At 42.9% G+C, this 12,263-nt stretch overlaps 1 protein-coding gene across 1 annotated transcript in view; it reads right to left on the bottom strand.

Moving 5' to 3' along the window:
- LOC146346697 (nardilysin-like) overlaps window positions 1-12,263 on the bottom strand; it is a 60,039-nt gene that overhangs the window by 34,059 nt on the left and 13,717 nt on the right. Inside the window, exons 6-12 of the mRNA XM_084847995.1 lie at window positions 11,735-11,857; window positions 9,966-10,023; window positions 5,841-5,914; window positions 4,817-4,886; window positions 2,543-2,620; window positions 1,727-1,847; window positions 666-724 (exon numbers count right to left, since the gene is read on the bottom strand). Coding sequence (XP_084704121.1) covers window positions 666-724; window positions 1,727-1,847; window positions 2,543-2,620; window positions 4,817-4,886; window positions 5,841-5,914; window positions 9,966-10,023; window positions 11,735-11,857 — 583 coding nt within the window. The remainder of the gene's footprint in view (window positions 1-665; window positions 725-1,726; window positions 1,848-2,542; window positions 2,621-4,816; window positions 4,887-5,840; window positions 5,915-9,965; window positions 10,024-11,734; window positions 11,858-12,263) is intronic.

Here is a 12,263-nt window from a genome sequence, read left to right as displayed (position 1 = left end):
GAGAGTCTTAGAGCACAATCGTATGCCTGTTTAGACAGAAGAAAGTCCCACAACTCCCAACATTCCCCAGCCAGCGAGACTTTTTTCTGTCTAAACAGGCATAGGATTGCACCCTTAGTTTCTCTCCACTTGATTACTCAGCACTTGATGACTTGCAGCTGATTGTGCAAACTGATTCCATTGAAAAGATTTGTGACTGAATTAATATAGAAGTTTTACTGTGATTACTTGATGCTTCCTCCCTCACAGTTGTTTTTAGTTATATGTTGCTTGTGTATATTGTCTGTGTGCTTTTATGTAAATGGCTTTTAAGCTTTGTATATTGTATTTTAATGTTTTTAACCTCTGTAAACTGCTCAGAGAGCTTCAGCTATGGGGGCAGTATAGAATTATTATTATTATTATTATTATTGTTATTATTATTATTATTAACCATACATGTGTAGACCAGCCCTAAGAACATTGAGCTCCTGCCAGTTGATGATGGTATCATTCCCATATTGTTTTACGTGTTGTCTTTCTTCACTGTCTTATTTTTCCTCATTTCTGCTCTGTTTTTCTATCTGTCAGTAACAGCATCAGTTCTGATATATACAGAACATGCATTTAAAAATAAGACAGAAAAGACCAGCAAAGTTTTACCCCAACTTTATTTTAAAAAATACCTTTTTTCAGGCCCATTTTTTTGCAACATCTTCAAGTACTGGAATATAAGATGAATAACCTGAAAACAGAGGAATGCATCCATTTATTCCTGACACCTTCACCTTTACCTTTTACACTTGACTACATGAAAAATGGCTGTGTTCGCATGTTTTGCAAAGCCATTGTTTTGAGTTAACCATGGTTTGTTGAACAAGCCAAGATTAGTCTTGGAGATGAGCAGAGAAACCATGGTTTGTTTTGCCCAGTCTTGGTTTGTTTTTTCCCCTAGTTCCTCAGCCAGTTTCTAGCTAATATACCAAATATCTTTGTGAGACACCTGGATTGGCATGGCCTTGTCATATCACCAGCTCACTTACCATTGGCTAGCAGCACAAACAGGGCAGGAAACTCTCCTTAGAGATCTTCAGCTGCTCTTGGCACATCACAACCAAACAAGCTTCCCTCACTTCCCCCCTTCCAAGATAGGTCCAATAGTGGCTTGATTCCTGAGCTGGTTAACCAGTTCCTATCACCACAAAGAAAGAAAGAAGTTTCTCTCCTCAAGTCTCCTCCCTGCAGCCCCATGGGGTTTTTTCAGGAAAGTAATTAGCAGCCCCAACATATTGGGGCTGCTCCAACAACTGATTGGAGGTGAAGGATATCTGAATATTTATCCTATGGACATTCTACTCTTGGCTATGAGGGAGATCCTTTACCCACTCTTCCTTATTAGTGATAAGTACCTCCAAGTCTCCAGCAAAGCATTCTAGGGTAGATTTTACCCAATTATTCTGAAAAGCCCAATTATTCCCCAAAGCAAGGAAATGTGGGTCTATACCCATCCCTGTAACGACCTCCCTTATGCTACCTAGATGCAAACTCTTCTGCTGTATGTCCTAGCTAAATGGATCTTATGCTTGGAGAAGTTTGTACCTGCCAAAGGAAAAAAAAAAATCTGAGTGCAAGCAAATTAGGAAAGTCACTAAATTTTTGTTCCTTTTTAGAGTTATTTGACATATGTCTATTTCAGTGTTGCGTTATTTTTGGAAGTAATAAAAATAATGACAAAAAGGGAACTGACCTCATAGAAATGTTGGAGACCTTCATCTGTCAAAGTTACAGAAATGCTGAAGATGGAATAGGTAGAGTTTTGTTCAAATCCCGTCTCACCATTTCCTCCGTATAATGCAAGAGCCCAAAACCTATTGTAAAATTAAAGCCATAATTAATTAAACACATGATTTGAATTATATTTTTAAACTGTTTTAGCTCAAATGTAAATGTGAATGAAAAAACAAAGAAAGATATCTTACCTTTCAAAAATGAATATTGGTTGTTTTTGTTTTTTTTAAGCGGTGAATGATCTTACATGCCTTTCAATATTCTCAGAATGGCACTCTTACTGAGATTTTGGGAATATGCAAATGTATTTATGTTTAGAAGATGTAGTAACTGGTTAACTGTGATAAAGTCTTGACAATGAAATCCTATATATGTCTACCCAGAACTTAGCCCAATGGGGTTTAATCCCAGGGAAGTGGGTATAGGATTGCAGCCTTAGGGTGCAATCCTATGCTGGCTGGGGCATGTTGGGAATTGTAGGCCATTTTTCTGTCTAAACATGCATTGGACTGCGCCCGTAAGCATTTGCAGAATCAAGAAACCAAGCCAAACCAGCTGTATGCATTGGAGAAAGGCGGGAAACTTAAGATACTTTTGTGACAGCTCAAACTGTCTAAAAACTCCCTCCTTTATAAGTCATCTTGTTGCCTCTTAATATTCAGAAAGGATAATTTAGTAGTTTTACCTGTTTAATCATGGCATATTGATATCCCCCAGGAACCTCACCCTTTCCACTCTTTAATGTAATATGGACAAAGGAAAACTTCAGACATACTTTTTCCTAAGAAGCGAAAGCACACTGCCTTTGCCTTCATGTCCGATCAGCCAGGATATGTAATGAAGAGGCTTAATCCTAAAATATTGGGCAAAACATTAAACATCAAATGATTAAAAAAAAAAAATACCACAACCACCTTCATTTAAAGAATGAACATTTCTTTCCCTCTAAAATGTGCATCTCAAAAAGTAGGGATGCATGTATGTTAGTTTTGTTTTCTCTCACATTCATTTTTTTTAAAAAAAATCTCAAGATCTTTCTATCCTGTTTATAAAGAAATCTCTGAAGTTGGTAAATTCTTATCAGAAATGGAGTAAACACAGTTCTCAACCATATGCATTGGCTAAATTCAGTAGGTACAACTAGTCCCACCATGGGAGGACCATACTGCATCAGCCTGCCATGTAGCTCTTAAAGATGAGGAGCCTGTCAGAAAACAGAGGTGGCCACTTTAATCAAGCAGTGAAAAAAGGGGGAGACGAGCTCTGGTGCTCACAAAAACAATATTTATTACGCTCAATGTGTTATGGAAAGTTTTCTTCCTTCATCAGGAGCTACTGGAAGCTGTTTGTTTTCTTACTCTGAAATGAATGAGTGTCCTTGCTTCTGAGTGTTTGTACATGCTGTGGCTCACATCTACTCTTCTCACTGTTTCTGTGAGCACCAGAGCTTGTCTCCCCATTTTTTCACCATTATTTATGGTGCTCTTTCCCTTTTTACCGCAAACTCCAATTAAGCACCAAAAGCATGGTTGAATACACAGGGATTCAAATTAGAGCTGTGCACCACTTTGGCCCAAGGCCCGAAACCCTGAGTCAAAGTGGACCACTTCAGGCCATTTTCGGACCCTTCCAAGGCAAAGTGGAGGGGTCACGAAGCAACCCAAAGTGGATCAGGGGCTCTCTGAAGCACTCGGTGTGCTTCAGAGCTTCGGCACCCCGGCCCAGTTGTGCCGGCGCCTCCAGCTCCTTACCTGAGGTGACTCACAGGAGTTGCTGCTGCTGCTGCCTCCTCCACCTCCATTGCTGCCACCACCACCATCGCTGCAGTTACCATGGCCGCTATCACCACTGCCGCCATCGCCACCGCCAGCTCCTGAGCCCTGGATGAACGTTGGCTCTTTTTGGTGGGAGTTGCCATTTTTAAAATGGTGACTCCTTGCATCAAGAGCCAGGGCGCATCCAGGGCTCAGGAGCTGGCTGTGCCAGGCAGCAATGATGGAGGTGGCAGTGATAGTGGAGGTGGCAACAGTGGTGGTGGTGGAGGAGGAGGCAGCAGAGGAGGAGGCAGCAGTGGCCCAGGTAAGGAGCTGGGGGTTTGCGCAGGGGCATCAAGGGGCTCCCCAAAGCAGGATTTGGATGGCCAAATCCCTCTTCAGGTCAGGGCCAAGTTGGGTCAGCCCCCCCCCCCGAATCAGCCTGAGCCAGATCAGGCCTGCCCCCAAAGCCACAAAGCGGCTTCCAAGTTGGATCAGGGGGTCGCTGCACAGCCCTAATTCAAATCTAGACTTTTAAGTGCTAAGCACTCAAAGCCCTGGGCCTGGATGAATGCACTTGTCAGTTTCTGTTTCTCCCACATTTGAATTTTTTAAATTTCAAATTGTATCCCTCATGTTTATGAAGAAATTTGCAAATTTTTGAAAGTTTTTATCAAAACATGAACGAAACAAAATACTCTTACCCATCCTTGAAAACAGTGTCCCTTGCTTTACATATTCAGGGAAGATTATAACAGCAGTAGGCAACCTGGTGTCCTCCTGATGTTTTGGACTATAGCTCTCATCAGCCCCAGTCAGCATGGTTGGGAATGATGGGTGATGTAGTCCAAAACGTCTGGAGGGCTCCAGGTTGCCTTTCTCTTTATTACAAGGTATCATTCCCAGTTGTAAGGTTACTTGAACTTCAGGATGATGGAATAAGCCAAGACATCAGTCAAATCAGTGCTGTGACATAAAGGACTGATAGCTTTGACTTCTGGGTTATTTCTATCTAGATCTAAAAACAAAAACAAAAAAAATCCAGCAGATGTAGTATTCCTCTATTCAAGATGATGATTTTTTTTAAAACAAGTGTACTGAGGTCCATGGTCCTGAAATTTAATTTTTGTTTAAATTAATTAAAAATGTACTGAGGTCCATGGTCCTGACATTTGACACCCCTGGACTAAAGTGACTTAAGACAAAGGAGTACAATGTTCTTAACTATGTGATAGATTCTCAAACTTGGTTTCTGCATTGTATAAATCAAAGCACGTTGAAGTGCCATTCCTTACCTATAATTCTTTTCTTGTGGGGGAAGAGCCCAAGAGATACTCAAAGAATGAATTTCTTTCACTGGAATAACTGAAGTGGGAGAAATGAATCAATATCAAATATCCAAAAGGATGGATATCTTTCCAGTTTATATTGAGAAAATGGACAAGAAGAAAAAGAGACAGTGGGGGGAGTAAATATACATGCATTAATTCAAAATATTGTAAGGTATTATAAAAAGAACATTAGGTGGAATAGAAATGTATTAAATAAATAAATAAAATAAATAAAAGCCAGCATTGCCTTATCAACTATTTTGTAAAATAATATTAATGCTGAAGTCTTTAGGCATCACTTTCCCTAAGTGCTATAATCAGTATAAATCCATACTGATAAATCCATTCTCCAAAGTAAAACAAAAAAATAATTTAAACAAAACCAAAACACACATTTAAAACACTTCAAAAACACAACAACAATAAAAGAAATAAACAGCACAAATCTGTAAGGTAGGGTCAATATTATGATCTCAATATTGCAGATAGAAAGGGCTGAAGCTGAGAGACAGTGGTTTGCCCAAGGCAGCCATCCCCAAACTGGTGCCCTGCAGATGTTTTGGACATGTTGTTGTGCTTCTTAAAAGGACTTTGATAACCATCAAACAAGACCAAAAATGCCTCGCTCAGCTTTCAGGCACTCAGCAGGCAGCAGCACTGGAAAGCCCCAAGGGGGTAAGTCCTGGTTAAGTCCTCTATGGATTTTCCAGGAAGCACAAGGGGCCAGGGAGGCTGTAAAGCACAGAATGGGACAAACGTTGTAAAATAATTTAAAGAGCCCATACAGAGAGAACAACAAGCATCGAAGCCCTGAACACTGAGAAATTGCTCTTTCCTGTGAAGGAGGCAGAAAAATGACTACCTCTTCTGTAGGGGAAACAAATAGGTTGTGAAAGGGCTGGTGAGGTTTCAGCACAGGACTAGTCTGAATATGCAGTATCTGTTCAGTTTCCCCACTGATATGAAAACCAGGAATAAGTCCACTTACCTTTGTAAAGCCTGTGAAATTCTGGTGTGTCAAACGGCTGCAACAGGTGACCAAAGGTTGGTCGGGGTAGTCCACTTAAAAACAGACAATCAATAGTGTGGGGTTCAGGGATTATAGTTTGAAAATCATAAGTTCTAATGCACTCAGATTCCCGTCCCCAATTCTTTTGTACAAAGTTAGGTTCTGTAGGAAACCAGATGTCTCCTCTCAACTAGGATACATTTGAGACTCCTGCAATCTGTCACTGTAGTTAGTAAGGCTACAATTCTATAGACTCTTACCATGGATTATGTCCCCTTGCAGTCAGTGGGTCTTGCTTCTGAGCAGACATGTATAGCATATTCTTTCTTTCTTTCTTTCTTTAAATTTATATTCCACCTTTCCACCCCAAAATGGCACTCAAGGCAGCTAACTATCATCAAATGGAAAGTCAAACAAAAACTTAATTAAAGCATAACCCCAACCCCCCACAATTTAAAGCACAATGAAAACACAACAATAAAAGAAATAAACAGCACAGCCCAATTAAAAATGCCTTCAGCAACAGCCCAGCTTATACGCTAGAGGCCTGCCTGAATAAACATGTGTTTGCCTGCTGGCAGAAGTACAACAGAGAGAAGGCTAACCTCCCTCCCTTGGCAGGGAGTTCCAAATCCTAGGCTGACCACCAAGAAGGCCCTCTCACTCATGTCCCTACCAAACTTGCCCCTGATGGTGGTGGGACCAAGAGAAGCGTCTCCCCAAGATCTTCAAGCCTAGGCATGCTCTTATGGAAGAAGGTGGTCCTTCAGATAGCCTGGCCCCAATTATATGGGGCTTTATAATTCATAACCAGCAGACTGAGTTGTGCCTGGAAACAGACTGGTAGCTGGTGAAGCAACACGGGAGTTACATGCTCCCTGTAACCAGCCCCAGTCAACAGTCTGGCCACAGAATTCTGGACCAGCTGAAGTTTTCAAACACTTTTCAAAGGCAGCCCCACACTGAATGTGTTACAGTAGTCCAAACAGGGTATAACTGAAGCATGTGCCACCATTGCCAGATGAGATGAAGCATCTCTAGGAACACGTGCGGTTGGCACACTCAGCTGTGCAAACACACTCCTGGCCATTGCAAAAACCTGGGCATCAAAGTTCAGGACTGAATCCAGGAGTACACCCAAACTGTGAACCTGACTGTGAGAGGCCATGCTTGGGTGAATGTTTGGCTAGCCTCAGTACTCCACCTGAGAGTGATTGCAGCATTCCCAAAGGAGGTGGGAGCTGGCTGCCATGTACAGCTAATGAGCCCAAGCAACAGAGGGAAAAATATAAAAACAGACCAAAGAAAGGAGAAAGGGGTGGTGGATGTCTTATCCAAGAGAGAAGTCTCAAAAGAATACCATGGAAAGTGGTACTGAAAGCCACCAAGAAGTCCAGCAGAGCCATTAAGGACACACTGTCCCAGTCCAGTTCCCAGCATTAGGGGTGGACGAAAGTCCCTTACCTTTCGCCGAAGCTTGTTCGCGGTGGGGGGGAGGCGCTTCGCTGCTCCCCCTGCGAAGTTCAGGCTGGGGAGGAGGCTTCCCGCCTCGCCCGGCCGCGAAAGTTTAAAAAAACAAAAACAAACGCCCCCTGATAGGCTACATGACGATTAACGTAGCCTATCACGGCTAGATTAGCAAAGTCAGCCATGATAGGCTACGTCAATCGTCACATAGCCTATCACGGGTGACTTAAAAAAAAAAAGTGCATACGGATAATGGTGGCCCCCATAGGGAGCCGCCATTCCCGTTCCTTATTTGGTCTCTGTAGTCTACGTAAAGATTTACGTAGACTACGGCGAAAATAAGGGCAACGCAAATAGCGTTGCCCTTATTTTCGCCGTAGTCTACGTAAATCTTTACGTAGACTACAGCGACCAAATAAGGAACGGGAATGGCGGCTCCCTATGGGGGCCGCCATTATCCGTATGCGCTTTTTTTTTTTAAGTCACCCGTGATAGGCTATGTGACGATTGACGTAGCCTATCATGGCTGACTTTGCTAATCTAGCCGTGATAGGCTACGTTAATCGTCACGTAGCCTATCAGGGGGCGTTTTTTTTTCTTTTATTGCAATGGCGGCGGCGGCAGCCGGTCAAAAGACCGGCTGCTGCCCCCGCCCCGCTCGAACACCCGCTGAACCGCCGGCCGGACCCGCCGCCGGGAGGGACATTCGGCGAAGGTAAGTCCCGTCCCGGGGGGGGGTGCGGGGGCCGGGGGGGTTCGAAGGATTTCTCCCCGAAACTTCTTCGGGGGGCCAAACACGTTGGCGCTTGGCCCCCCGAAGTTTCGGGGAGAAATTCTCCGCCATCCCTACCCAGCATAGATTGTCTGCCAAGGAGAGCAAAGCAGTCTCTGTTCCATAACCAGGCCTGAAGCCAGATTGAAATGGATCCATATAATCCGCCTCATCCAGAAACCCCTGGAGTCGAGGCACTCCAACACCTTCCCCATTGGATACTGGCCGGAAATTATCCAATACGCTGGGTTTCAGGGAAGATTTCTTAAACAAGGTCTCACCACTGCCTCTTTGGGACAAGATGGAATCACATCTTGTTATAAAGTCACATTCTCCATTACTCATACCCACTTGGCCAGTCCTCTGCCCTGGCCACTTTATAAGCCAGGAAGGGCAAGGGTCACCTTCCTTCACCAAATTTCTATCCACATCCTCATGCTATACAAATGGAGGAGTATCCTGAAGCATAACTGGACAAGCAGAGGCTAGAGTTACATGATGGGTCAAACACCCTCTTCTGCCACTTCTGCAAATGGCAGGCAACATTTTGCAAATCAGATACTAACGAGGGATATCAGAGAATTCCACCACGGATCTCGGTGAGGCCAAATGGTATTCGGCCCCCCGAAATCCATGGCGGAACGAAGCCCCTGCCCCCCACTCCACAAAAGGAGCGCGAAACGGAGCACTTACCTGCTGCCATCTGCGCGGGCACCATTCGCTTCTTCATCATAGCCGTGATAGGCTATGTAAATACTTACGTATCACAGCTAACGCAGGGACGCCTTTTGCGTCCCTGTGGAGGCCGTGTATTTACATAGCCTATCACGGCAAGCCCCCCCCAAAACCACAGCGTATGCAAATGGCGGCAGCTACGGCGACCACCATTTGCTGTCCCTATTTTTAGCCGTTTTAGCCTACGTAAATATTTACATAGGCTATTACGGCAAAAACAAGGGGAATGCAAATAGCATAGTGGGCACTATTTGGGTTCCGTTTTTTTGCCATTATAGCCTACGTAAATATTTGTACGTAATAGGCTAAAACGCGGGGGGGGGGGGGAACGCAAATGGCGCCCACTACGCTATTTGCGTTCCCCTTGTTTTTCGTCGTAATAGCCTACGTAAATATTTACATGGGCTAAAACGGCTAAAAATAGGGAACGCAAATGGTGGCCGCCGTAGCTGCTGACATTTGCGTACGCTGTTTTTTTTTTGGCTTGCCGTGATAGGCTACATAAATACTTATGTAGCCTATCACGGCAGCTTCACAGGACACAAATGGCGGCCGCTACGGTGGCTGCCATTTGCATCCACAGCAGCCCGTCCATGGCCAGAACTCTGGCTGTGGATGGCCCTGGCTGGTGGCTCCGCGGAGCCGCAATGGAGAGGAGCCGGCCCTGGGAGGATTCTGGGGGGAGGGACGGAGCGCCTCCCCGCCACTGAGAATCCAAGCTCCACAAAGGTAAGTGACTTTCGTACATCCCTAATGCTAACATGAGGTTGGGAACCCTACATCTCAAATATCTAATATTTTCTTCAGCCTATTATCTTCCATCCAAACACTTCCCTGGCTCAGCAGAACTCCACAAAATAGAATAGGAAGAGCAAGTGTCCATTATGAAGAGGATACGATTACTACTATTTTTTTATTTACAACATTTCTATGCCACCCATCATCAACAACAATTTTTTAAAGCCAAAGCTTCACATAAACTCCAATTTGCAACTATATCTTTGGAATGCATAGTCATATTTGAGCACATTTTTTCCCATTCATATTTCTAATGGAACATATGAAATATGTATGAGATTTTGCAAACTAATATCAGTTTTACATCTTCTAGAAAAGATAACTCCTCTTACTTATTTGGGATCTGTGAGAAGATTTCTGTCACCCATTTTTCCAAAGTATCCAGGCTGTCTAATATGAAAAGAAACACACATTTTTTTAAAAAAAAGAAAGCTAAAATCTATAAGTTATCAAAGTTAAGGTGACAATATTGAAGGTGACAATATAGCTGTGAAAAATCAGACTATGTATGCAGCTAACATAAATATTATGTCATATATTTGTGCACATTATTAATGGGAGAATCCGTTCTTCTTTGAACGGAAAAATAACACATTTTGGTGCACATATTTTTAAAGCATGCTCCCAAATCCATACTCTCTCCCATTGACTAAAGCATGGAAATGTGTATCCCCTCCCCCAATTCATATTTTTGAAGTGCAGATTTTCTTACTGAAGTATGAATGTGATTACAAATGCAGGCATATATGAGCTTTGCCTGAAAAATGTGCTCATATTTGTGTTCACAGTTGGAGGTGTGAATGGGGAAAGTTCTGATAAAAAACACATCAAAATGAAATGTTCATACATCCCTAATGCATGTGTACATGTGATGTGAATTGTGTCCAGCATTTCTAAAAATTACAATTGTATGATTGTTCAAAGCTATCATGTCATGGTGTTTTAATGACTTCATGAGCTGTTTTTGAATCATCTTAAGTATGAATCTCCCTGTTTTATACTATGATCAAATATACAATCGGCTGCACTTGTGTGCACATCTGCAATAGCACATACCTCAGTGCCTTATAATCATTGTTATGTATTTGTCCACAAATTGTGTGAATTTGATGCTTTTGCAAAAAAGGAGTTGTGAAAAGTTGGGCTACACTGCTGCACCATATGTTTGTTCTAGCCCATTTCTGCATCAGTTTGCAAATTCAGCCCCCCACCCCCCAAAATCGACACTTTCCTAGCATGCACACTGTTTTGCAAATAGTATAATGCATTTTTGTATGTACTTTCCCCAAATATACACTTTTTATGCACTGTTGTTGTTGTTCAGTCATTCAGTCGTGTCCGACTCTTCGTGACCCCATGGACCATAGCACGCCAGGCCTTCCCGTCCTGCGCTCTCTCCCGGAGTGTGCTCAAGTCCATATTCATTGCATCGGTGATGCTATCTAGCCATCTCATCCTCTGCTGTCCCCTTCTCCTTTTGCCTTCAGTCTTTCCCAGCATCAGGGTCTTTTCCAGGGAGTTTTCTCTTCACATTAGGTGGCCAAAATATTTGAGCTTCAGCTTCAGTATCTGTCCTTCCAATGAGCAGTCAGGGTTGATTTCCTTTAGGATGGACTGATTTGACCTCCTTGCAGTCCAGGGGACTCATAAGAGTATTCTCCAGCACCACAGTTCGAAAGCATCAATTCTTCGGCGCTCAGCCTTCCTTATAGTCCAGCTCTCACAGCCATACGTTACTATTTTTATGCATACTTTCCTTTAATATACAGATTTTCATGCACATTGGCTGCCCCTGAAAGTCATGAAATTGCACCAGCACACCCATCGCTGTCTGTACCTTATCTTGGGTACTATTTTTCCAGCAGAGTTGCTCATGGTCTTGGATCATACCCCAATCCTCATTTGCCAGTAATGACATAATTCTCGGCCTGCCCCAGCACACTTTCAAATAACATCATATAATACACACACACATGCACACACACACACACAGAGAGAGAGAGAGAGAGAGAGGGAGAGAGAGAGAGAGAGAGAGAGAGAGAGAGAGGGTAAATACTTGTATTTAAGCAAAGGGGGACTGGATAACCTCTAGACTGGATACCTCTAGACTGGATAACAAGATTCATGTAGTGGGCTGAGTAGTAACGTTTCCAGAAATCCCGCAGCCTCGCATAGGTGTCAATTTTTTTCTTTTTTGGATTATATTTGAGTGTCTCTGCATTACCTGTAAATTTGATTAAAAAGAGGTTTGCTTCCAGATATCAAAGTCAAAAAGGCTTTTGGTTGGCTTGTTTTAAAAATCATGAAGGCTAGTTCTAAATGCTTTCTCTTGGATAAATCTTTTTTTCTTTTTCTTTTCATATAAATCACTCCAATAATAATCATCAACTGAATATTAACTTGCGTATTTTTATTGTCCACAGTCCAATTATACTGCATTCAAAGAGAACTTCTACTCAGTAAAGTAGCCCAACTCAGATGGGCCAATTATGGATTCTTCCAGAGGTGATGTTATAGGAACAACACAATTGCTTCCCTGTGAACACAGTTCACAGAGAAAAATCAAATCTAACAAAACTTATGGCACAATCCTATCCAGATAGATTTCTGCCTCCGAACTCGGAGGTGAC

This window comes from Heloderma suspectum, chromosome 4, assembly GCF_057233095.1.
Source record: "Heloderma suspectum isolate Gila_16-S chromosome 4, 16-S_ref, whole genome shotgun sequence".
Classification (NCBI taxonomy): domain Eukaryota; kingdom Metazoa; phylum Chordata; class Lepidosauria; order Squamata; family Helodermatidae; genus Heloderma; species Heloderma suspectum.
The sequence above is the reverse complement of the archived record's forward strand: the minus strand, read 5'-3'. Positions and strand labels throughout refer to the sequence as shown.